This window comes from Sebastes fasciatus, chromosome 2, assembly GCF_043250625.1.
Source record: "Sebastes fasciatus isolate fSebFas1 chromosome 2, fSebFas1.pri, whole genome shotgun sequence".
NCBI classification, from domain to species: Eukaryota; Metazoa; Chordata; class Actinopteri; order Perciformes; family Sebastidae; genus Sebastes; species Sebastes fasciatus.
Genome location: NC_133796.1, coordinates 32,140,324 through 32,168,319, shown reverse-complemented (window position 1 = coordinate 32,168,319; position 27,996 = coordinate 32,140,324). Strand labels below are relative to the sequence as shown.

Genomic DNA, 27,996 nt, shown 5'->3' with positions numbered 1-27,996 from the left:
CACCATCAACTAAAGTGCTTGTTTTTGCCACTGACAGGCTCTGGTTGTTATTATAAGTGTCTGACAACATTATGGAAAGGACCCTACAGAGAAATGAAACGTTTTCCTTGCCTTTCGCTTCCTGTTTATCATTGTGTCATGTGACTTGTTGCCAGAAGACAACGGTTGAAATGTGAGTGACAGTTGGAGAGAGGAGTGCTGGTGTTGTCAGAGTTTGTTGTGTTGGAGTACAGAAAGCGTAGCTTAGTGTTATCTAAAAGATTTTCAATGTCTTGGCTGAATATTTAGCTGATTTGACAATATTGATGCCACGCGAGGTTTCAGAACGTGGCTTCTCCGAGCGAGACACACAATAACAGACAGACCGGATCAAGTCAAAGCTAAGAAGAAAATTTCATTTCTCTGTAGGGTCCTTTCCATAATAATGTCAAGACTCTTATAATAACAATCAGAGCCTGTCAGTGGCAAAAACAAGCACTTTTAGTGGACGCCAAATGACTGTGCCAGGTTGCCCCAAATGATCACGTTGTCTCCATAAGTCACTTAGGAACAAACACATGGGGAAATATGGTCCAGGTTGAAAAATACACAAGTTACTCTTTAACATCCATATCAACACCATCTCCACCTCCACCTATCTCTTTCTATCAATGAATATGTACAAGATATCTACAATATAGTTGAGCTTGAAGTTGAATTATTGACCTTAATAAGAAATAGTAGTTTGACAAAATAATTTCCCATTTTTCAGAAACATTTGGTGGCCTTTAATCAGCGAGTGGAGTTTGCTCCTTTGTTAACAACTGAGTGTCTCCATGACAACTGAGGAAACTCCATCTGCTGATGAAACCAACTAGAGGAAGCTGGAAGCTATGGACATTTTCCAAAAGTGGATTTTTCTTTTTTGTATGGAATATAGTTTTATTTTACGAGATTAAAAGATATTTATGCAACTTTAAGAGAAAACTGGGTCGATAATCTCAGCTGTATTAATAAATTTTTTTAAAAATGCAAAAAATTGGCACATTGAGTATTTAAAAACATTTATTGTTGAGGATATCTTATATTCAGCAGTGCGTTTTACCAGTCTTGTGGTTTTATAATAGTACATATTCCTTATATTGAGTTGAAACCTGGGTTTTTATTTAAGGTAAAAATAAAAAAATCTCAGCGATGAGTCGTGTAGACACATAAAAGTGTGTGTGAGTGTGTGTGTGCGTGCACTTTGAATTTGAGATGGCATTTTACAATTAATATACATATTATCAATCACAGAATATTCTTAACAAGCCCAGGCAAAGAAGCAGTTTTCCACTTTAGCCGACTGTCCACCAGCGAAGCACAGCAATTTAAAAAACAAAAAGGTCCAAGGAGAAATACTATCAGATGTGACCATGGACGAAGTACACGGATATAAAACCCAAAGTACTGAACTCAGCCGTACAACTCTTGTCCAGGGAATGTGAGGCTGTTAGGATGAAAGAACATTTTTGGTAGATAGAAACATGATGTTCACGAGTGATGTTCATGCCAGCATATTGTTCCTATTACACATTAACAGTATATACAAGTTCAAGTAATCCTGAATTAGTCCTGTTATACCCATCTCAAGCAGGTTAGTGCACCTCAGGAAGTTCAGTTTGAGGCACACGTAGCATGTTGTTATCGGTTACATAATGGATGACATGCTACTGCTGAGAGCCAAGTGGAAGTGTGAAAGAGGGAGTAGGAAAAGTGAAATTTAACATATGTATATGACTTTCTATCTGGGAGATGTAGTTCATGGAAACATTTCACAAGTAGTATGCCTGAGAAGTAACGCATACAAATTGTTTGCCAACTCCTCCTCACATCTAGTGAACTACTTGCTGAACATTTTGCTTTGAACGGCCCACAAAATGGAAATAAAACTAAATGTAATGGCATGATGTAATCTAAAGAAATGTGTAAATCCCTGTTGTTAACCCACAGACTCCTTTCCCAGATGTGTACTGCGAGGAAGTGACTGTAGCTGACAAAGCCAAAACCTGAACCAATAACCATTACGTTACATATTGATGCTTGGAGCACTGCATGTGTTAGTCTTTGGCATTGTTAAGCATCAGAGAAACCCAGTGTGTTGAGCAGGCATTTGTAAGAGCAGGTCAAAGCCTCTCAAGTCTAGACTGGAGTTAATATCCTGTTCCTTTTATAGTATAATCCCTCTTTTACATGATCCAAAATATCCAAACCTAGTTATTATTTCCTGTTCAGGGATATACATGACCAGAATAACCAACATCAGAATTTTTTTACCATATGAAAACAAGATCTTTAGTTAGAATAAAACAGTAAAGTAATATAAAACATTATGCATTGATACTTACAGTATTAAATTCATATAAGGGGGTGAGCCAGCATCTGTTCTGAGGCCTGCACAAACTTAACCGTTACATACAGCAGCCAGACAGTCAAGCTGGCTTTACAAGGCAACTCCAATAAACACCTGCAAACCACCATGCAGATGGAAGTGATCCGTGATCTGATCACACTGTGACTTATGTTACCTTATGGTACCTTGTGTTATCCTACAGCTGCACAGTCTGACAAGGTTTGCAGTAGTCATAGCCTGGTCTGACTTTGCTTCACGTCACTTTTCTGAAGCTTAAAGGGATAGTTCAGGTGTTTCGAGGTGGGGTTGTATGAGGTACTTATCCATAGTAGGGATATTACTTACAGTTAAAAGGCGTGCCCCCAGCATAAAAAAACAGACAGGAGCACCGCAGCAAAGCAACACAGTACTGTGGACGGGGATGGCAGAAAAACGTATTTTAGCCACCAATTAAATTGCTATCCGTTTAAGTGTACGCTATATGTAGACTATTTTCCGACAACGAACTAAACTGAAAGTGATACGTATCTATACTGTTTTCGTCATCTGAGCCTGCTGGCGTGGGAGAGAGCATAAATAAGTTTCACTTACCACTTACCTTTTCCTTTCCGCCGTTATCTATGCTCTCTTCAAAGCCACCAGACTCCTTTGACAAAAACAGTAATTTTACCTCGCAGAACACGGGAGTTGCTGGTCTACCGCTGCCTCGATCGGTTAGTCTGGTGTCTTTGAAGAGAGCATAGATGAATACAACGGCTTCAGTTCCCCGTCGGAAAGCACTGTCTGACGGCAAGATAAAGCGGTGAAAATATTCGTACACCTAAACGGTTAATGATTTTTTTATGTGAGCCTTTCTTTTAGGTGACTAAAATACGTTGCTCTGCCGTCTCCGTCCACAGCACTGTACTGCTTTGCTCCAGTACTCGTCTATTTCTCCAAGTTGGGGACGTGCCGACCGTCTTCTACTGTAAGTAATACACCTACTATGGATAAGTACCTCATACAGCCCCACTTCAAAACACCCAAACTATCCCTTTAAGTCTAGATTGACTTTACAGCTATCCCTATCGTTCTAATGACAAATTCTGCTGGTTCAATACAGGTATTCCACTGGTAGCTTTAGGTAGAGAGGTTTAGCTTCATGGTAGAGTGTACAGGGCTCTCTAACTGTTAGTTATTGTTTTTACAAAGCTGTTATTGTTTCCACAAAGCTGTTATTGTTTCCGTTACTTGGTAATGTTCATGTTTATTCCACATAATTATAACGTAGTATAAAAGAAAAAAAAAGCGAGTAAAAAGTCTGGACAGATCACATAAAGGCTCAAAAAAATGAAATAACTAAAAACTAAATCAGATTTACAGCTTCAATAACAACATATAATAATAAACATAAGTATGAACATGTAAATGGGAGAGGGCAATTCCAGTTATTTCCCTTCTTCTCAGATGTATGTTCTGGTTGAGCGCGCCTTGCCCCACAGTTTGGCACAAGACTGAAGTTTCCACACAGTGAGATGAGACCAGGGCATTGGCTGTAATTATTCCACAAGGTGAGATGAAGCAACAGGATTGGCTGGGAGACGGGTTTGGCTCCGCCTCTACACGTCCCCTTCCACTCGCTTCTTGCGGACTGGAGAGAAGTACAATGAAAAAGAGCAAAAAGCATGAATTTCCCCCCAAAATCAAGTGATTGACAGAGTAAAGAATATAAGAATGAATAACTGCAAACATGCTACACAACCTTCAACCTACACAGGCCTGTTAGTTTGTCATGAAAACACTACGTGAGTCGTCATGAGCTAAAGCGGTCAAAGTTTAGACCCATTTCAACAGCATGTGTCAGTGTGTGCAGAAAACAGGAAGTGAGATGTCATCACTCTCAAAGCTGTGTGTTCACACCGTGTCAATCTCCATACTGTTAATTCATTCAAACACTTTGATGCACTGACACACCCATGCATCAGACCTGTGCTACAGCGACTCTGACAGGACGAGGAGCTAAAAGAGAGCAGAGGTCGTCACTGTTGACTGACGTCTTGTGGAAAAAAACACATAGCAGATACAGACGCAGATGAACTGCATCATCATGACTCATTGTCCCAGAGACAGAAATACCAGGTGGAAGATAACGTAATGGGCAACAACTCAGCCAGCTGTTACAAGTTTAAACAAATCTCAAATTTGTGTGTGTGTGTGCGAGAGTGTGAGTGTATTAGGGGTGGGGGAAAAAAATCTATTCACCTATGTATCACGATTTTTTATTTGCTTCATCTGAGTCTATGCAGAGGTAGAAGGAAGTTACCGCTTTTATTGTTGTAGTCTGAGTAACGTGACGTCAAATCCATTCCGTATTCGTTACCAAAACAAACCGCAACTGGTCTCAGCGAACCGAATCGATAAAGTAGAAAACGGCGGAAGGTCCACATGGATACGACCTGCACCCTCATATGTTAAATCCAAAGTGGTAAACACTACACATACAGTAAAGTATGGAAACACTTTGGGTTTCACACATTACCAGGAAAAGCAGAGCTAGACATCACAGCTAAAGCTGCATGCTGACTCTGTCATGGAAAGGAAACGTAATCATATTGTGGTAAGGTGCGGTCAAGCCAGCCGTTACTCACATCTCTGTGGTCAAATCGGCCGACGCTACAACTGTAGAGCACCCATATACTGACATTTATGTTAAAGGCATTCAAACGGCCCCGATGGAGCTGAACATGGATGTATAAAGAGAACGGAGCTGATGAGGAGAGCTAGCGACGGACTTGGCGAAGTTAGCATACACGTGTGACTACGTCTATTTTTCAAAATAAGGTGTTAACGAAAGGAACTGTATATACAAAATACATATATGGAAATAAGATTGATTAGATTATATTCACAAGTAGTTTAAAACATTACATGTCCCTTATAAATTAAAAGAAAATACCACTAATTTGTGAGGGAAATGTATCAATAAATAACGTCTAATGACATTATTGATAATGACAATAACTGATATATTTGACTTCAGGACATCTCTGACTACATACATGCTGAAAATCAAACATTGTTACTGTATCAATTTAGATATTTTCCAAAGTCAAAGTCCCTAGAAGTGTATGATTCAACTTTTTCTCATAGTCTAGTGTTAAAAAAGTTAACAAAAATCGCAATAAATCTTAATATCAAATCGCAATACATATCGAATTGGCACCCAAGTATCGAGATAGTATCGCATCGGGAGATAGGTGCATCGTCCCAGCCCTAGTGTGTGTGTGTGTGTGTCATACCCAGGTCGTTGTTCTTGGTGATAGCTGCAGCAGCTCTGGAGCGAGGGCCTTGCTGGCAGAAGTGGTAGCCAAACTTAATTATGTTGTTGTTGTCTTCCAACATTTTAGCTATCTCCATCTCTACGGTGGTACCCAGCTGCTGCCTCTGAAACACACACACACATACACAGATCTGAACATCAGAGTCAGAGCTTCACTTATAACACTCAGACTCGTACCACAGGGTTATGATTTAACTTCTTTTCCACTTCTGGAAACTCTCAACCGGTGTTTTATGTTTTATTCAGGCAGTGGTTTGTGTTGGTTGGCTTTTTCTTCAACTGCATAACACAAACATTTTCTACTACTTCAGGCTGCGTGAAACCACTTTATTTATTTAAAAGAGTGCAAGGACTTCTTTAGTCACAAGTTCCCTGTAATCAGCTACAGTGACCTTGAATGAGAAAAAAATACTCTTTATCATAGTAATCTTTAATTATACAGGATTTTTTTTTATGAACTATGAAGCTTCTGATTATTTCAGATCCTGGTGTGCTGATGCATGTTTTAGATTCGATTCGATTTATTTTTCGAAAATGTAACAAATAAGAAAACAAAAGGAATAACCACTAAAATGAACAGTAAACATATACAGCAAATTTTAAATAAATAAATAAATATTTATATGTTTGAAAAGAATAAGGCAAAATTAAACCCTTATAAGGTCCTGCCCATTTCTATAACTTTAATAATTGAAATAATTAACTTAATATTTATCACATATACACATAAATAATTATCTTAATATGTACTACAAAAAACAACAACAACAACGAACGTCACAGTCCCGAGAGACACAAAGCCTCTTCCTCATCCCTGTACCTCTCAAAAACTAATTTTTGTAATACATTTTCTTTAATTGATTTTGAAAATGTTTTGTTTGTACTTTTCTTAATTTCTTCATCTAAACCATCTAAACAAAAATTCACCCCACGTATTGATATACACATGCTCTTCCTAGTGGTTCGAACACAATGTTTTTTTAGATTAAATGTTCCTCTTAGGTTATAACCCCCCTCTCTGTCTGAGAACATATTGTTGTATGTTGCCAGGGAAGTAAATTATTTCCTGCTTTGTACATAATTTGTGCAGTTTTAACTTGCATGTGACTTTAAAAACAGCATGTTAGTGTGTTCGCAATAGGGCTGGGTGATATGGAGAAGATCAAATATCACGATCTTTTCGACCAAATACCTCGATATTGCTACGATATTGTAAGGTTGGTGCTTTTACAAAATATTCACGTAATCAGATTTTTGATAAATAATCGCCAGTAATGTGGATATAACGAGTAAGTGGGTAAAGGAAAATAATAAAACAGCTAGAACAGTCAGAAAATTACATGACTTTACTGTGATGCAGCCTTTAAAACCAGAAAAGTACAACACTTATGCGCTATCTAGTCTCATATCATGATATCGATATAATATCGATAAACTGCACAGCCCTAGTTTGCGATATTCTACATTGTTTACTCTCCTCATGGCTCTTTTTTGTAGTGCAATGTGCTTTTGTACGTGTTATCCCACACCTCCACACAGTAATTTAGATACCCTAATACACTAACTGCCACGCTCCTTTGCCAACTTTGCTTCCAACAGATTTTGTGGTCTAATATCACACTTAGAAATGTATTTTCATTTACTCTTTCTATATTAACATTGTCTATCATCATGGTTACAAAGCATCTGGTACCTGGTTGTCTATCTTGATCTCTATGAGTGTGTCGTTGTCTCGCAACGCATCCACCAAAGCCTGCACCCCCGTCCCGGTGATGAAGTTGGACTCCAGGTTCAAACTTCGCAACGTATTGTTCTCTCGCAGCGTTTCACTGAACGCCTGGGAGGAGGAGGAGGAAGTAGGAAGAGGAGGAGGAGGAAATAAAGCAAAGATGTAAATATGGAGTTGTCAGGTGTCAACAAAACCATTAAAAGCACACTAGCCCCTCCGTCTCACCACAGCGATTGGGTCGTTACTCCGTGTTGCTGCCAGGCTGAACTTCTTGACGTGCGTGTTCTTCTCCAGGGCTTTCGCGAGTTCCTTCAGCATAGGAATTGGAATGTTCTGGAAAACCAACAAAGACACACTGCCATTGGTCCGGGGATAGACAAGCATAAGCCAGGTTTCCAACAAAAGTTCCTGGGACTTTTAGTCCCTGGAACTACTTTTCAAGGAACTAAACGGTTCCTTCAGCCCACTGTTGTCTGCGTTTCCACTGCGCTGACGTATGAAAAAGCAAAATGACATGAGACGAGGGCTGCTGGTGGTCACAGCAGTAAACACACTCGGCATCCTGCAGGTCAGTGTGTCCGCTCGTTTAAAAAAAAAAAAAACATGCTGAAAAAAATATTTTTGTCTCACTGCGACAATATTTACTGCTGCATAGTATTTACTGATGATCATGGCAGTAATGAATGAAATGCAGAAGAGGAAAATGAAACTAAGAGCATATGTCTCCATGGTAAATCATCTTTTGATTGATGGTTATTTATTTGTGCTTTAGAATGTTAACGCCGTGAAACAATCAGAAAATAACTTTTCTTTCTCTCGTTCACAGCACCGCCGCGCAACATCTCTCTCTTCTACCGCTCGCCCTCTCGGCTTGCTCGCACGATCTCTCTCTGTCTTTTTTTTAATCAGTCGGGAAGCCGATAGCAGAGCTTAACTTTACTTTTAACGTTATCAAACAAAGAGAAATGCTCTCCCCTTGTATCGATACTAGAGTACTTCCTGGTTTTATGAATGAAGCGGTACGGTTGAAGCAGCGGTGCTGTGTGTTTATTTTACCAATCAGCGACGGTCATCCCTGCAAACCCCACCCCAAAAGTTCTGGTACTTTCAGAAAGTACTATCCCACGACCAGGGCCTTTTCGGGGGGTAAAAAAGCCCCGTAAAATATCTCTGGAACTTAATTTAGACCCTGGTCCCTGCGATCGAAACACAATGAGTTCCGCAAAAGGTCCCTATTTCCGAGGGAAAGTTCCTGCGGTGGAAACGGGGCTATATACACACTCTGACACTCTCAGCTTGTGTGTCTGCGTACCTTAATGTTGTTGAGGTTGACCTCTGTTAAAGAGCTGTCGTTGCTTTTTATCCTCTGCAGAGTATCTTCTACATTAGTGGGATTGGGAGGCTCATCAAACACCGGGTTCATCTTCTCTCCTTTGATCACATCTAGGAAAGACACACAGGCACAGGTCAACATACTGATCCTTCAGGGAGCTTTGAATTAATTCAATCATATGATTGTACTTACTGTTGTAACCCTCTTTAGATGCAGTCCCATCGTATGTCTGACTACTGGTGACCAGCGTGTGAACACCCAGGATCGCTGCAAAACAAAAGCAAGCCATAGACTCAGCAGCTGTGGTGAAGAATCGGTGAGTACGCAAACTACGCATGGGTTCTCCAGGGTTCAGTGAATGAAGGGTAACCAAATCTAGAGCCCATAGCAGACAAGTGGTGTTGTTTTGCTCAGTAAGCCCTTTTATTCCCCCATCAACACACGCAGTAAGGGACGGAGCCGTGGGAAGGACAGTCAGAGTGAAAGGAGCTTGTGTTTTACTGTCCCAGCAGCAGACTTTTCAAAGAACCCCTAATACAGAGTTATGTCTTTAAAGTCTTTTAACAATAACTTCTTAGCTTTCTCAAAGGATCATTCTCAATTCATTCTTACCTGCTAGATCACACAGTTCTGTATCAGTGGCGCTGGACAGGGCTTCCTCTAATTCTGGATCCAGGTGGGTGACTTCCTCCTGACGTGATTCTATTGGTCTCTGCTTAGGAATAAATACTTTACCTACGGAGAAAGAAGGAAAGGAGAATTTTAGACTCAAAGAAGATGATTCAGTCCTCATAAAAATGGGCAGACAATAAATGAATTAAACATAAACACAAATGAAGGAAACGGGTATATGCGGGCTGGGTGAAGGTTTTATGAGAGGTCACACAACTTCAATTTCTATTAAAACTGTCCAAGTGTTATCTGTCAGTTAATGTGACTCGTTATTCTCCTACAGCCATTCCTATCTGCTTGCCTTATGCAACAATCATGAGACCGCATGACTGTCAAGTGCTGTGTAAATGTGCCTACAAGTAAATGGACACATTCTTCAGATAAAGCAACTGTATAATTAATATACGTAGGTTTGGAATTAACACTAACACGAATCAGGGGCTTGTATCTCGAGTCACTACACTTTTTACTTTCTTTCTTTGACATCAGACGGCACACTTCACACAGCAGGACCGTGAAATCTCCTTTACTTTTGAGCCTTAATCTCTCATTTTAAGTTTTTGCTACACTTTGCGTTTCTTAGCTTGTTTACTTCAATCCATTAAATGTTTTATGCTTTCTTGCAATGCACAGAGAATCAGCACAGATTAAGTTCTATATACTTAATTTCACTTTGACATTTACTGTATTTGTTTCTGTTAGTTAGTTTTACAAAATCCTAATATTTCCACTGGGATTGAATGTAAATATGTGTAAATAATAGGGCTGTCAATCGATTAACATATTTAATTGCGATTAATCACATGATTGTCCACAGTTAATCGCATTTAATTGCAAATTGGGGTGGGGAGTTTGCAAATATGCTGTTTTATGCAAATGTATGTATTTATTTATTATTGGAAATCAATTAACACAAAAACAATGACAAATATTGTCCAGAAACCCTCACAGGTACTGCATTTAGCATAAAAAATATGCTCAAATCATAACATGGCAAACTGAAACCCAACAGGCAACAACAGCTGTCAGTGTGTCAGTGTGCTGACTTGACTATGACTTGCCCCGAACTGTATGTGATTATCATAAAGTGTGCATGTCTGTAAAGGGGAGACTCGTGGGTACCCATAGAACCCATTTTCATTCACATATCTTGAGGTCAGAGGTCAAGTGACCCCATCGAAAATGGCCATGACCGTTTTTCCTCGCCAAAATGTAGCGCAAGTTTGGAGCTAACTTGTTGTGAAGGAGGTTAAATAAACCTCCTTCACAACAAGTTAGCATGACATGGTTGGTACCAATGATTCCTTAGGTTTTCTAGTTTAAAATGATTGAATGATGAATTATTATGGAGTTAATTTTGACAGACCCAGTAACAAAATGAAAATATAAAATTAACCGAAATCCTAGTTTAAGCCATTTTATAATAATGGTAATCTTTCTGACAAGGAAGTGAAGTCTGAACAACAGAAATGGGCTGTATAAACAAGTCTGGGCCTCCTACTGTTTAATTACACAACATTCCCCAACCATCAGTGGTTCAGACCAGCTGAACTCAGTCCAGCCACGACAGCCTGACAACTTTGGTATTGCCATAGTAACCTATCTACGGAAAGAGCGAAGGAAGTTATGGAACAATGACTGGCGTCTAATCTAAGCTGTACTGCTGAGGCAACAAACACTTGCAGTGGACGGAGAGACCATCCAGCGGGTGCCATTTGCCTCTACATGCCCGTCTCTTTAAACAAAAACACCCCAAGAACAGGCCCTCCCTCTCTCCCTCCTTCCAAGCCAGTCAAACTGTTCAAACTGGTCCCGAGTGGGGGCTCTGGCACTTCCTGAAAGCCAGTAAACAGTAAAATACAGTCATCAGGCAGCATCCTGTGCCAGTCCCTCTGGAGCGACATTTAGAGGCCAAAAGAAGACGGAGCCAAGAGACTGACAGCCCCAAAGTCTTGTCATGTGTATGATACCAAAGGAGCATATATCATGGACCGAAGGAGGAAAACACAACATTGTACAAATCCTGAGGGGAAAACAGGCATGTCAATAACCCAGCGTCTGCCTGTAACTGGAGTATCAGACACATTCTTTCCAGTCAAAGCTTTTGTCATTCATGCAAGCAATGCCTTAAATGTATTTTAATTCAATGTGACGAGTCATTCATCCCGGCCATTCATACAAAAAGCTACAAACATAATACAATCATCCTGTTGTTGCATGCTGATAGCAGCAGTACTGTAAAAGTAGCAGTACTGAAACTTAAAGGATATTTCCAGTTGATTCCAATTACTGACTTTTGTAGTTTTGGAGATCAATTTTATGGATTATGATAACATTTTACACAACAAAGTAACTGCTGAGGTCTGGGAACATGGTTAAATCGCTATAACAAAGTCAGATGAGGCAAGAAATACCCATAAAATCAGACAAACAAGCCGTTTAGCCAGATAACCTGAACCACAATATTTGAACAGAAACTGAGTGCCCTTAAAATGATGCTAACAATCCCTCATTGCACAGAAAAACAGTTTACGTACAAACAGGGCTGTGTGTTGGCAAGAATCTGGCAATACGATACGTATCATGATACAGAGTTACGATTCAATATATAACGCGAGTTTACTCAAGTGGATCGATATTTTCTTACCCCGCTACATACGATCACAGCAAGTGAGATGGGTCAGTTAGTTGAACCCAGGAATTGGTCTGTAAATTGTCATTGGTATTTACAATAAACTGTAGGCTTTCGTTTTGTCTTCCAAATAAGTTTGTCTAACCTGTGGGGTTTGTTGACCGCAAAGAAATGAGGCCAAAATGACGGCAATATGATGTAATCAACCAGAATAATGCTGTAAACCGAACTATTATTTAGGGCTGTCCTCCACCAAAGAGATTTTTAGTCGACCAAGACTCACGATTTTGTCGACTAATCGATTAGTTGAATTAATCGACAGATCTGTAAAACTGAGGTTCTCCACAAAGGATCACACAAAAGCACCACTTTAAATCTTGTGTTTACCAAAGATGTGCTTATAAGTTTCTTGGAAATAAGTAATTCATCATGAAAAAAAGCATTAAAAAAATGACTAATAGACTGAAGATATCTTAATCAGCTAAGACCAAAATTACCGATTAGTCGACTAAGAGCAGGCAGCCCTACTATTATTACATCTTTAGCAGTACATTTGCAGTAACTGATTTATTGTCTTTGCAGCACCAGTTCCCTGTTACACATGGCTGCTTACTTAATAGCAAATGCATCAAGTGTGAAACCAATTCAAAACAAGAACTGAACAAAGCTGTGGTATGTTTTCATTGGTCCAACAGCCACACCCTCCACAACCATGATGTTTATCAGCCTTGAACAGAAGCATGCCGTGAATGCTCCAATTAGAGTAACAAGTAATTCCCTTGCGCTGACATTAGTCAACTGATTAAGTCAACTGTGCCCATTTTAAACTTCAACTGAACCCCACGGAAAAATACAATCCTACTGCTTATCTTCCTTCAACAACTTCCACCGTCATCGAGCCAGAACTTCTTCATGTTAATCATGTTCCCAAACCCCCGAAGGAAATCAAGGACAAACAGAACGAACAATGGATTATAGAAAATAAGAGCTGACCCAATATAATAACGGTTAAAAGCCTGCAAATGGTTGCCATGGCATTAAAGCAGGCTGTTTTCCCTCTGAATTGTGTGTGTTATTGAAAGGAGACGCACACACTCATGACCACATTATTTATCAGCAGGGGGTGAGTTTAACAAGGGGAAGAGAATCGGCTACATTCCACAGAACCACCACAGTGATTTCAGTTTTCCATGTTGTCACAGGGCGTGCACACACTCATGCGCACACACACATTCACACACACAGCTGGAGTATAATTTCTAACAGGCCAGGGTTGGGTAAGAGGGAAGATGTCAGCTCCATATTTCCTCTCCAGTGAGGGAGTAGCGTTCAAAAGGAATTCCTCTGGACGAGGATTTCTACCCAGTAATGTTTCGACTTTACTCGCTTTGTTTTCTGTGTCATGCTGTCACATAAATCATCTCCTTTTTCTCATTAGAACGTGATTAAGATTACCACAAGTAGGTCTTATAACCCGTTTGAATAGAACTGGTTTCTCTCAAGAAGATCAGGTTATTTCAGTTACAGCAAAATGAATCCATCTGGGTCAGCAGTGGGTGTTTATTTCACCTTTATGTGAGAAGCTTCCTGCTACAAACATCTAATGTGTTCAAAACTCAGGAGTCCTTTGACAATTGTATTCCCCTTTGGGATATCACAGACTGTTGTTATGATGATGCATCCCACGTTCAAGGCTTTCTGTCTTTTCACTCCTTCAGGCTGCTAAAAAGCCTGATTATATAACTGTGTGAGTACAACCACATTCAACTACTATAATATAAAAGATTACCTTTATGGCATTAAGACTTTATTGTGTAGTTACGGACATGAGACAACGTTCCACGGTCGGGGTGTAACGATACATCGATCTGTATCAATATATCGATGCAAAGTGAAAATATCAATACATATCATCATCATTAAGATGCACCTTTATTCCCACTTTATATTTATTCTTCTTATTAAAAATAATAGATTGTTTTTCATTCAAGTGTCTGGAAGAGCCCAGTATAAAACTTTCAAATCATAATTTAATTGCTTTTTGAGTTGATATAAATGTAACCGAGTGTTAAATATATAGGAAATATGATATTGTCTCATATCCATCGCAGGCCCCTGAATCGAATCAAATTGAAATCGTATCGTGGCAGACTTTGTGATATCAGCACATATCGTATCGTGCAAAGAATCAATATAACATCGTATCGTGATGAAACTTGTGATTTACACCCCTATCCACAGCTGGACTCACAGTATGCATCTTTAACCAATGGGCCCCCCAACATATTGGTTCATCACCATTTCAATCGATGAGCAAAGCCAAACAAAAAAAAAACGTCAACTTGAGAAATCACTCCCATTCAAATAAGTCTTCATGCTCAGATTTGCATAGTTTTGTGCGAGGATAAACCTCAGCGTGAGCCTGCGTCCTGACTGAGCACTTTGTGTCAAGTTTTACTAATCTCTAGTTGAACTGAACCAACATCAAAAAACAGATGGATGAAAGACATTTAATCCTAACCTTGCCTCCTCCTTTGACACTCCCTACCTCCTCTCCCCTGGTACAAACACACCTCCCCCACACTGCTGTATGTTGCATAAGAGCAGACATGCATTAATAATACCTGCCTAAGACAGCAGAGCAGTAATTACTGCCATGTGTCTGTACTGCTGATACAGACACAAACACACATCGGTTCTTCATCCCCTGAGAAACCCATTACTAACATGTGATAGCACCACGCTAATGATGTTCTTAATGAGAGCGGGTACACTATATAACACTGTACAACATCCCCACTGGAATTTATTTTGTTGTCATCATTTCAATGACAACACTTGACTTCAGTAGTTTTTCTAAATTGGAAAGTAGGGCTGTTAATCGATTAAAATAGTTAATCGCGATTAATCACATGATTGTCCATAGTTAATCGTAATTAATCGCAAATTCATCAAACTTTTTGTATCTGTTCAAAATGTACCTTTAAAAGGGACTGTTTGTAAGAATGTGTGTCAGTGTGCTGACTTGACGATGACTTGCCCCAAACTGCATGTGATTATCATAAAGTGGGCATGTCTGTAAAGGGGAGACTCGTGGGTACCCATAGAACCCATTTTCATTTACATATCTTGAGGTCAAGGGACCCCTTCGAAAATGGCCATTCCAGTTTTTCCTCGCCAAAATTTAGCGTACATGTGCGTTAACACGTTATTATCGTGTTAACTTTGACAGCCCTAGTAATCCGTCAACCAAGTACTGTTATCCTAACTTTCTCTGTTTTGATTTTCAGTCATGAGAAGGTTTTAAAAGAGTAAATATATATGTTGGAATGACTCTCTGTAGACTAACACACACCTTTTTTCTCCCCAGTGAAGGGCACTACATCCTCTCTGTCCTTGTGCTCCATGGCTTCCTTCTCCAGATATTTCAGAAGGCCATCCCTGTTGAATGATCCTGAGTCTGCCTTGGCCGTCTGGTCCTTCTGACGTAAGCCCGCTGGCAGAAGAGCATTCTGAGGAGAGGAGACAAGGAGACACATTAAACCTGTCGACTGATGAAGACTTCAAAAGGGTAAGGGCTAAATGCTAAAATTGTGTTGTCAGATTGTGATGTCAGAAACTCTGTGAAGGTACATGTACTATGACATCAGTATAGTAGCATCAAATGTATTTAAGCAGACAATGTATTTTTTCTTTTTTAACTTCTGTCAGATACAGTGCTTCAGGACTGTGTGGTAGTTTGCATCAATGCCAGATGTAGGAGTCTGAGAGTCACATGGGAAATAGACATGAATTACGAGTTCCTCAGAAAAGGAAATAAACATACTATGAACTTGTTGAACTTGATGTGTGTGAACCAAAACCCCGTGGCTTAAAACACCTCCACCCACCATAAAATGCATCTAATTGTGGACCATTTGTTGTAGGTGAGTGAAAGCTTGGAGGAGGTGAACGAGGATGTGTGAACATTTAGAGAAGCTGGTCTAGCCAGCTTGTGTTAACTGAATCTAAATGCAGTGCTTCCTTGTGTGAACACACCACATTCTACTTTGTCTATTGAATGACATGAGATTAATATTTTCCCAGTGTTGCTGAGTGACTGTTTCCTGTGGGTTCACCATGTGGGGCGATTTATCTCACTCAGTTTAGATGGAATTTAAATAAAACGCCCCGGCGCCTGGGGGGATTTCATTATACTCTCTCTAGCTCTACTCACAAATAAACACACAAACACTTGGCAGCCTGCTGACAGAGCTGCTGCAGATGAGGCTCCCCCTTTAAATGATTTTCCCCAACCATGGAGGCTGGGGACTGGGAGGGGTGGTTGGAGGGTGCAATGGAAAAATCCACCCTTGGATTTGAACGTTCAATGCATCACAGGAAGTTGAACTGTGATGATGTGGGATAATAATATATTTTGGTGGATTCCATTTTCATTCATCTGCTTTAACTATGTCCACTTTCTAAAATTCACTAGACTTAGTACAACCCCGACAAGAGGCATAAACTTGTTGGTACTAGGTAAAACCATAGACTGTATATAAAGATGGACGACATGACAGCTCCCCAAAAGTGAAGCCAAAACATCTTGACTGCTGGCTGGCTGCAGTATAGGTCATAAATCTCGCCTCCTCCACATTAGCGGATGGGGCATGAGCCAAACTAAAAAGTCAAAGTACACGTCAAATACATTTTTCCCATAGGTGGTTTCTGTCATTTTAGGTAGTTCTTATCACGCTGATGTGTGTGCACATTTTTATTTTTCGGATAAGTTTGGTTTTAATGAGGTATTTGATGCTATAAAAAGGGGGTAAGACATCATGATTGACAGCTGTGAGTCTCTCTCGCTGACCAGCTGCAGCCGTGCTCGGCTCGCGAATGGTTTTAGCAGGTGACCTCGATAGTGCGGCTCCAACGCCCGATCACTACTATGCAGACTCTGGCTCCACTTCTGTACAGTGGGAGGAAGTGGAGATGCTTCGTCCATCTACAGTATATACTGTATACAGTCTATGGATAAATTAGGTGTCATTTTTTATTGTAGTTGTGTCCCTTACTTGAGAAAAATAATTATGGCTGCAAAGATTATATTTGAGTGTGTAAAATGTTACAGTATTTATTTCTTTTATTCTTAAATTGGCCATTTTCCAATAAATCCCTCCCTCCCGCTAAAGAGCCCTGGAGCTCCTCCAACCCTCACTGCGTTCTGACCTCAGGGTCCATCTCCTCGAGGGCCGTCTCCAGCTGTTTGAGCTCCTCCGCCGACAGTTTGTTGAGGATTTCATCTTCGTCCAGATCCTTGTACTTTTCCAAGTCTTTCTTGAATGACAGCGCCATGGTGCCGGCTATCGCTTGCTAAGCAACACTGAACAGCAGACCACAGCCACAATGTTCCCTCTCCGGCTCACTGCTCTAGAACAGGGAGAGGCTACCTGAAGACAAACACACACAAAGAAACATTCATGAGGGTGGGGCGTAAAATGCATGATTATATATATATTACCTGACTAAAACAATGTAATATAAATATATCTAAATGAAATATTGTTTATCTCATCCCTGTGAAACAATAGTGGATCACAGCTGGGTCGGATAATGAGGCCTTTCAGTGATGCAACACATACACACAGCTGGAACAAAGAGAGAACTTTCTCAGGCTCAGATAAATCCTCTGACCACTCCCAAGAGGAGCACCAACAACTCTTTGAGAACCCAAACGTTGTGCTACTTTGGAAAAACAATGACAACTTAAAAGAAGAAGCAAAAGAAGCTTATTCTACCGGATATGAAAATTAAGGGCCTAAAAATAAAGGAAACTTGTAACAGTGGCAAGGAACACTGGAGTAAACTATGTGGATGTACAAGCACATCAACACAAAACCCTCAGTTAAGATTAAATAAAGCTCAGATAAGTGAATGAGTGAGAGTGTACCCTGTCAAACAAAATGAAGAGGCTTCATTTCGCTCTCCCACGCCACAGTCCAACACTAAATGACCTCATGATTTCCACATTCCCTGCAGGACTCCACAGATGGTCTTGGTCCCAATCACTTGCAGACATTTAAAGGGGAACTATGCCCATTTTTAAAATTCATACATGTTATTCCTATGGTCTAAGAAAGTCCAAAAGTATTAGTAAACATGAACAGCTCTCTCCCAAATCCAAAAACTAGAGTGCTAAAAGTCAAAACTCAAACTTGTGATGTCATATGGTATAAAGTGTGGAACTGCTCCATAGACAATGAATGGAGGGGGATGTTATAGATGACACAGAGTACCCAGGGGGATGATCTGAGTATATGGGTACATTTTCTGTTTCACAACTGACAACACCACAACAGAATAAAGCTCATTTGGGTATAGAAAAGAAAACAAACATTCCTTGGGTCTCCCATTCATTGTCTATGGAGCAGCTCCACACTTTATACCCTATGACATAACAAGTTCGAGTTTTAGCACTCTAGTTTTTGGATTTGGGAGAGAGTTGTTCATGTCTACTAATTACTAATACTAAACAGCTTTAGTATTTTTTGGACGGTCTTAAACCATAGGAATAAAATGTATGAATTTTGAAAATGGCCGTAGTTTCCCTTTAACTGTACACACACTTAAACTTACACTGTACTTTCCCAAATGCCTTGCTGACACTATTGTTAAAAAAAAACACCTTTTCAGGAAAGACAAAGCGGTTTACATTTGTGTAAAGACAGACTTAGGCACAACAAGTTCTTACTTGCAGGAATATCGCATCAGTCTCACTGATTCATGTCAATTGTGAAATACAGCACCTTCTCTAAACAGCAGAAAAAATACCTTGTGCTCCAGCTCTGGTTTTGCCAGCTGAAGGATTCTTTAAACTTTTAGTGCCATTTCCCCGGAGCTGCCTGAGTGATTTCTCCAGTTCAGAGGAATTCCCTCGGAGTCTGACACTGTCTGTGTCTCTCGCAATGTTCACTTTTCCACAATCCAGGCTCTGTCCCGGACTAATTCATCCCCTCAGCTCCTCCATTAAACCACTACGGCTAAACACATTTATGTCTGAAATTATTACGAGTCATGGCAGGGACATTTACAAGCCTGAGAGCCAGTAGACGAAGCTGGGCCTCAAATGTCAGCACTGATGACTTTAATAAAAGCGTATGAATATAATGAGCTACGATAATAATCCCACCCTAATGTTCCACTGTAGAGTAGCTTAATCCCATTCTGCAAAACAGAGTCAGTAGAGTAATGACTGGTGCACGGCTACTGCAGGATATTATCACAGCTACAGTAACAGGGAGGAAGGAGATCAGACATTCAAGCTGCAATGAAGCTAAGCTAATGATGCTAGACAATCCAGGTAGTAAAACGATATGAATGGTCGGGAGGGGAATCACATTATATATAATATTTATAGTCACAATACGATCTTATTGCGATTTTAAACATTTGCGATATGCTGAGTATTGCGATAAGATATACTGCGATTTATTACCTTTTTTCAACAGCAAATTATGCAGTTTGTCAACATCTGTTTTATCGAATAAGATACAGTTTTCACTCTGTTCATCTCAGAGTTTTCATTCACATATCTTGAAAACCCCTTTAAAAATGGCCATGCCAGTTTTTCCTCAACAAAATGTAGCGTAACTTTGGAGCGTTATACATTACATGTTAGCAGCAATTCGTTTCGTTTCATACGATACCAGTGTCTTCACTCTAGCTTTAAGCTTCAAGCCCGCTACAACCTCTGAAAGACAGAATAGCGTCTAAGCCGGGCCGTCGGATTGATAAGAGGTTAATAGTTTATATAATAAAAGATCGATACTTGACGTCCATGTATTGATACAATATTGCCATGCAAAATATTGCGATACTATACTGTATTGGTTTTTCCCCACCCGTAATGAATGGACATTAAAATCTGTCCCAAATGAAAATCTCAGGCTGCAAAAATAATGTACATAAAACTGTCACTTACATAGGCTTACAGAAGAAAATCCAAAAAAATTACATAAAGATGAAATAATTATTTATCAAAAACCATGAACACTTAACTGGACAACCAACACACATCCAAACAAGTGTTTAGCTCGAGCATTATATCTGACGGATTAAAAATGAATCCAAATCATATGAAAACGGTTTTGTATGTGGCGACCACAACAGCAGTCTTCTGTGCTGATCATGGAACAGCGCCAGGATTTGTTTGACGTCATCACGAGCCTTTGCTCGCATGTTTTTGGAAAGGGCAGTTTTGTTCATCTCTCATAATCAACTTTAATCAAATCATCAAATCAGGCTTTACTGTGATTATGTGGACTTTGATGTATTCTGCCAAAAAGCCCCCACATCTAGCCCTAACTCTTTTCATTTCCTTCCACACCAGTCAAAGATTGGTCTTGCATCATATGAAGTTTGATTTAGTGCTTCTTTTATCCTATTTTTGGTAAAAATTAAATTTCCCAGATTAATTCTAATATTGTGCGGAAGGCAATGATGTGATGACATTTCTAGCCAGGGTCTGGAGAAAGCAGCGACACCAGCCTGGGATAAGCGTTAAGTCACACACATGTACACACACACAAACACACATAATGCTCTTATGACAAGATAAGCCCAAAATAACAGCAGTTACCATATTCTCCTACTTTCTCAAAAACACTTTCCACTTCACTGACATGTAATTCAACACATTTAAACAGACAGCCACTGTTTACAGCGAGGTCCAGCACTACAGAAATGTAATGGAGCGTGCAGACACGGATAATGATGGCGATGGGTGGGCTCAGGCCGAAGTGGAGACGCTGAGAGGATCCATTAGTCCAATCTGATTGATTCCTTTCTCCTTCTCCTCTCTGCTAATCCTTCAAGACAACAACATATGGCTCTGAGCCAATAATACTGCATATCTGTCTGCACTCTACGCTCACCTTACTCTTCTTCCACACACTGACCCGTGCACTCAAGCTACTGTTGGGCACATAAACACATTATTGGGGACTGCACAAGGACAAAGCCACAAATAGCCCGATTTAAGTTCCCCTGACAGGCTAGATGTTTAGTGATAAAGGTCAAGTGATAGAAACCATGCTGATTTAAGCAGAAGATGTAGCCGATGATCCCATTTACAAAGTTAAACAAAGCCTTAAAAGCTCCTCCACTGTATGTGTGCATAAAAGACCAAAGAAACAGCAATATTATTCTTGAGAGTGTGCATAACCTGTATGCATATTAATTAGGGCTGTCAATCTCGATTAAAATATTTAAATCGCATGATTGTCCATAGTTAATCGCAAATTAATCGCACATTGTTTTATCTGTTCAAAATGTACCTTAAAAGGAGATTTGACAAGTATTTAATACTCTTATCAACATGGGAGTGGTCAAATATGTTTGATTTATGCAAATGTATGTATATATTTATTATTGGAAATCTATTAACAACACAAATCAATAACAAATATTGTCCAGAAACCCTCACAGGTACTGCATTTAGCATAAAAAAATATGCTCAAATCCTAACATGGCAAACTGCAGCCCAACAGGCAACAACAGCTGTCAGTGTGTCAGTGTGCTGACTTGACTATGACTTCCCCCAAAACTGCATGTGATTATCATAAAGTGGGCATGTCTGTAAAGGGGAGACTCGTGGGTACCCATAGAACCCATTTTCATTCACATATCTTGAGGTCAGAGGTCAAGGGACCCCTTTGAAAATGGCCATGCCAGTTTTTCCTCGCCAGAATGTAGCACAAGTTGGAGCTAACTTGTCGTGAAGGAGGTTAAATCAACCTCCTTCACAACAAGTTAGTATGACATGGTTGGTACCAATGATTCCTTAGGTTTTCTAGTTTAAAATGATTGAATGATGAATTATTATGGCGTTAACTTTGACAGTCCTATTAACAAAATTAAAATATATAATATGTATAAATAATAAAAGTCCTTTGAAAATGGCCATGATAGTTTTTCACCTAAATTTAGCGTAAGTTTGGAGCGTAAGTTTATTTAGCCTTCGTCACGACAAGCTAGCTAACCATGTCATACATGGTTGGTACCAGTGGATTCCTTTGGTTTTTCTAGTTTCATATGATGCCAGTATCTTACTCTAGCTTTAAAACTGAGCTACAACCTAAAAATCGCAAGTTGCGTTAATGTGTTAAAGAAATCAGTGGCGTTAAAACAAATGTGTGTTATTATCACGTTAACTTTGACGGCCCTAATATTTAATTGAAGTTACACTGTGGGTAGGAGTGAGAATATGTTTCTTTCATGCGCATAATACTGACCACAATCTTTTAGAAACTAAGTAATAGAAAAGGGGAAAGTGAAATGTAACATATCTGTTTCTACTTCTGTCATCACCACATCCAACAAAACCTAACCATGTTTTTACCTGAAATGTCTGAACATGTTTCAGGTCAATGAAATGAGGCTTCATCTTCTTTCAAAAAGTATTGCTGACAGGCAAACTGTAAGATTATTTGGGCCATTAATTATGTGATACAATATCAGACGCCATCCCATATACCTCTGGCTTATATTACGTAACCCTTAGCAGCTAGTAAGTTTATCTCCGTCATATACTCTTGCAATCAATATCCAGGTTGCATGCCCTATTCTAGATCTCAGAGGCAGAAGCAGGAGGAATAGTAAGTTGCAGCTCAGAGATGAACAGGAAGCACTGACTGGTTATTACATTATTATAGAGCACCGCCCCATCAACGCACAAAAAGACTAAAGTTAGAATGACCCAGCTCTGCTACCCATGGGACAAGAGTCTGCACTTCATCCTCCCACCTACTCTCCTACAGTTTGATTCTCTACTCTTCTGTCTCTCCACCCTGTTGTTACTCTGTTCTCCTTTATCCTTTTTTATCTTCCGCCTCCTAAGGTGCCTGGAAGTGTCAGAAATTATGGAAAACAGATGGAAGGAGACCAAGATAGCAACAGAGGGACTGATCATGCTGTCACTAAGGTATGTTGACGGCAATACATGGACAAGTAAAAACAAGAGGATATAGGTGTCAGGAGAGAAACAGTTATGGTGCAGACGATGACCAGGCTTTTTTCCCCCATTAGACCCATATAATAGTCCTCCTTGTTATCTCTACAGTTAATAAAACTACATGTCAGAAAAAGAAAACAACCAACATTTATGCACGTTCAGTCCCTCCAACTCTTGCACAGACCTGGCAAGGGCCAGACAGGAAGTGGGGTGTTTCTCAAACAAACACACATGATTTGTATATTCCCCTGTTTTAGCCACAAACTACAGACACACACTCCATTATCATATAATCAGAACAGCTTTCAAGGTGTGCCTCGTCTTTCAGCTCCACCCGGACTTGTAAGGGCTGGAGTGTGAATGATGCAGGATCTGGAAAGGTTGACACTTTGTAAAAACTAAATTGCACAGTTGCTTTTCACTACTGCAACTGCATTAAAACCGAGGGTGAAACCAGGCACTCACAGCCAGGTTTCACTCTCCACTCCAGTGAAAGGTATGCAGGTTAAACAACACATCCCTATCTGAGGAGCCTGTTTATCTGCAATACTGCACTGCAGGCAGAGGGTGGTACGGTCGGCAGTATCACCAAAAAATGCCATGTCAGCAGCAGTCACTATGACTTTCCACTCAGTTGCCTGCTGCACACCTTCAGGAGGGTCAATATGCCTTTGGGCCACACTTCCCTAAGCAGACTATCTTGGACCACACCCTTCATTCACCATTGAGCCCTGCTGCTCAAACTACCATAGCACCTTTGTGAACACACACACACACACACACACACACACACACACACACACACACATATTAACCCTCACATTAAACTGTTAGAGACTCAGTGACACATGTACAATGACCTTGCACCTATCAAACAAGTAGAACTGCTGCTAAAGCCACAGCCTTTCCCTAATAACCCTGCACACCAGTGTGACTGTTCACACCAAAAAAGCACGTCCTTAAAAACACTGAAACTCTTGTCTTAGTCAAACAATCTCGGTATTGATGCCTGCCTGTCTGTCTGTAAAATGCATTGTCAGGCTGACAGGGATGGGCAGCTCAGATTAAACTGATCCTACATTGTTAATACAATAAGCAACAGTCAGCAGATAGCAGAGTCATTAGATGATACGTAGCACTGCCATAAAATGAGATATCATATCATACATATAAAACGTTATGATCCTTTGGTGGTGACTTAGCTACCCTAACTGAGATAGTTCCCTCCATCTCTCTGGTGGACACACAGCAGGCTACTGGACGGTGTTAGCTAACTCTCTCCTGACATGTTTATGTTTCATCACGCTGACAGTAAACACGTTGATTATAGTGATTATCACCGACTAGCTAAAGGTGCCACACATTAGATAAGACATAGTTAAAGTCGTGGCAGTCGGTTTATGGGACACTTTACTTTGGTAACTTAGCAACATTGTGTCGGATGCAGTAACACTCGATGACATGTAGCAGCTAACAGGCTAACAACTCTAGTTGCTAGGCGTTTAGCTAAAGCAGCACATATATACAAGTTACATGTAAATCACAACAAGTTACCCCGAATTGACATACTGATTTATCTGTTTCCTTACCTGAGGCTAATGGGACCTAACCTAAAGGAGTCTCCAGATAAAGCCAGTCTTCTCTCAATGAATGCGATGTCTCCACTGCTTGATTTCTTCTCACTCAGCCCAAGGGCGGTAACACAGGAAGGACTGGCACTGTGGGGAGAGACGGAGCTGTTCTCTGAGTGACGGCTGGTTGAGCCAATCAGCAGAGAGGCTGCCGTGCGGGAACCAATGGCGTTAGTTAGCCCGCCCCTTTTATCTGGAAGAACCAATCAGATGAGAGATAGGGAAGAGAAATTAAATAAAATGAAATGAAATAACATAAAATAACATAAAATAAAACAAAACAAAATAAAATAAAACAAAATAAAATAAAATAAAACTAAACTAAACTAAACTAAACTAAACTAAATTAAATTAAATTAAATTAAATTAAATTAAATTAAATTAAATTAAATTAAATTAATTAAAATTAAATTAAATAAAACAAAACAAAACAAAACAAAACAAAATTAAATTAAATTAAACAAAACAAAACAAAACAAAACAAAACTAAATAAAATAAAATAAAATAAAATAAAATAAAATAAAATAAAATAAAATATCTACTGCCACTACTTTAGTGTTAATATATTTCCCATGTATAATAAAAAGCCATACCTGTATCCTGTGACAATCTACAGTATAGCCAACAAAAACAAAAACACTGTACTACAGTCTGCTGTTGGAGACCATAAGAAGCAGGTGAAAGCCCCTGGAAGAGCTGGACTCTAGATTTGAATAAGGAAAAACTACACACACACACACACACACACACACACACACACACACACACACACACTTTGCACAGTACTTTCCACTACTAACTTTGTTCTGCCTTTTTACCAACATGTTTTGCACGATGGAACTGTGATGCTAGAAAGTGGAATTTCCCTCGGGATCAATAAAGTGATATCTATCTATCTATCTATCTACACACACATACACACACACACACACACACACACACAGACAACAGCAACTGCCAGTGACACCAGTGACACCACCACCACACACTTTAATAGACAGTTCTCAAGCCCTGCCAGGTCCCTCATTACTAGAATAGCTGTCACTTCTAAATATCTAACTACTCATTTATTTATTTTCAATTCCTTCTTTATTATCACCACCTAGTTATTATTAGTATTATTATTGTATTGTTTATTGTTTTATTTTTAATTTATTTAAGATGTTATTACTAGAATTATTATGACTATTATTTCATCCTTTTTTGGTTTTGTTATGTTGGTTTTGTTTTGTTTGTTTGGTTTGTTATGTCTCATGTCAAGCTCTGAGCGTCACCTTGTTTTCTTAGTCTTTTCTTGCGTATTTCTCCCCTGTTCTTATGATTGTTGTACTACTTGTAAAGTCACTGCTGTTTTCTTTTTGCACCAATAAAAGAAAAACTAACCAAAAAACAGCAACAGTGAAGGGATTCCTCTTCCAGGGTGAACAGGGATACAGTAGATGTCATATATACAGAGAAGACAGATGTATCAGTGGTAGAATTGCAACGAGATATACAAATTTATAAGATATAGAATTATAGTTATTAAGAATGAATTAATTTAACACAAACATAACATTGTTATATTGGGTAAATGTTAAGTGTAATAAGTTAAGGTGTTTCAGGCAAAATGTCTGTGGATCAAAGATGTCAAGCTTCTTCCAGATGTGCCAAGCAGTGGACTACAAAATACCACAGAGACCTGGAAAGACAGACTACATACACACATGTGAAACAAAAATCTCTCTCTCTTTCTGTCTTACTCTCCCTCTCTCACACAAATACACACACGAAACACAGTGTGTACACTAAAACCCTTACCTTACCCTTGATTGTAAAGATCAAGGGGAGCTCATCCTCTTTTGACTACACTGTGCTGCACAATAGTGGAGATAGAATTTCATGTACCCTCTCGGTTCACACAATATGTGCACTGTAACAAGATGCCTTGCATGTAACACAGAAACGTTGGGAAGAGATGTGGGTGCTGAAATCAGATGAGTGATAGTAATCAGATAAAGGGGTTGAAATGTACTGAGAGGAAGACTTCTTTACTGTCATTTTAAACCATGTCTACACCAGAGATAAATGTCCGTGCATCAATACACATTAGCTGAACCTTTTCTGCCTCTAGGAAACATAACAAATCAAGGGTGAAGATTTATGTCAGTCAGCTGGGATTGGCTTCATCAGACGAAATATTTAAGAATATATCATATACATGTCATACATGTCATGTAATATTCTTATTGGAACTGTTATTAGTACAAGTTAACCATTCATAAATTGTGTTTTTTTTTGTTCTATCCCCTATATCATCACAATAAGATTGCTATAATATTCCTACTGTGAACCATAGTCTAGCATCACACTGCTACTACTAATAAACTCAAAGATCATTCATGTGCCAACATAATTAATTACAAGCAAAAAGAAAGTCATTCAAATTTTGCTATAACAAATAATAAAATAAAATGAAATCGATAATCAGGTTTTTAATCCAGCCATGATATCGCAGATTGTTTCACACATGCGAAACATATACTTCTTCATAAGGTACTTTATAATACTCACTTTTCTCCTATTATATCTTCAGAAATCAAGTAGCTACGTGGATTTTTGGCAGCTTAATTATTTTGTATAAAAAGGAAATATTTTAATATAATTTCATATTAATAATGTAATGGTATACCTTATAAGATATAACTTAACCTCATATGGTCATTTTTTTTAAAATTTTAGGGGGGATTTTTTGTTATATTTTTACATGTGTAAATGTTGGTGACAATCCTTCTGTTTTTCTTAATATACATTATGTAAGTTGGAAAAGGAAAGAAAAGTGGGAAGAAAGTGATGCAAAAAAGAGGGAAGGGTCTTTTTTCATTTTTATTTTTTTTTGCCACACTCTGATTTTTATATATTGTTTATATGTATGTTCTTCAACAATATATGATGGAAAAAAATTAAATGAATAAAAACTATGTTATAAAAGGAAAATATTTAAACGAAAAAAACAAGATAAGATAAGATAAGATAAGATAAGATATTCCTTTATTAGTCCCGCAGTTGGGAAATTTGCAATGTACAGCAGCAAAGGGGATAGTGCAAAAAACAAGATGCATCAGCTAACACAGTAAAAAAAGAGCTAAACAAAGTGTAACAAAATATGAACCATTTAAATAGAAGGAAGTATAAAAATAGGAGCAGTATATAGAGTATTAACAATAAACAGACTATTAACACAATTGCACAAGTGGAAAATAATATTGCACAGTGAGAATTAAATGAAATTCCACAAAATGTATCAGGTTATTGGCAAAACATACAATTTTTCAA

At 39.1% G+C, this 27,996-nt stretch overlaps 1 protein-coding gene across 1 annotated transcript; it reads right to left on the bottom strand.

Annotated features, from left to right (window-relative positions):
* Positions 1 to 1,026: 1,026 nt before the first annotated feature.
* On the bottom strand, positions 1,027 to 24,796 carry tmod2 (tropomodulin 2). Its single transcript, XM_074620323.1, has 10 exons — positions 24,639 to 24,796; positions 17,268 to 17,488; positions 15,412 to 15,568; positions 9,365 to 9,487; positions 8,945 to 9,019; positions 8,732 to 8,862; positions 7,645 to 7,752; positions 7,384 to 7,527; positions 5,650 to 5,794; positions 1,027 to 4,001 (listed from the first exon to the last, which is right to left on the bottom strand). Exons 2-10 carry the CDS (start codon positions 17,391 to 17,393, stop codon positions 3,970 to 3,972), a joined length of 1,041 nt encoding a protein of 346 aa, XP_074476424.1. The 5' UTR covers positions 17,394 to 17,488; positions 24,639 to 24,796; the 3' UTR covers positions 1,027 to 3,969.
* Between the last annotated feature and the right edge of the window lie 3,200 nt (positions 24,797 to 27,996).

What these genes read in the sequence shown, in the direction of transcription:
- tmod2 (XM_074620323.1), bottom strand. Translation starts at nt 17,393, where the DNA reads ATGGCGCTGTCATTCAAGAAAGACTTGGAAAAGTACAAGGATCTGGAC. An exon ending in AGAACTGTGTGATCTAGCAG is followed by an intron (nt 9,020 to 9,364) that starts GTAAGAATGAAT and finishes TTTGTTTTGCAG; the next exon opens with CGATCCTGGGTGTTCACACG. An exon ending in GTAACGACCCAATCGCTGTG is followed by an intron (nt 7,528 to 7,644) that starts GTGAGACGGAGG and finishes TCCTCCTCCCAG; the next exon opens with GCGTTCAGTGAAACGCTGCG.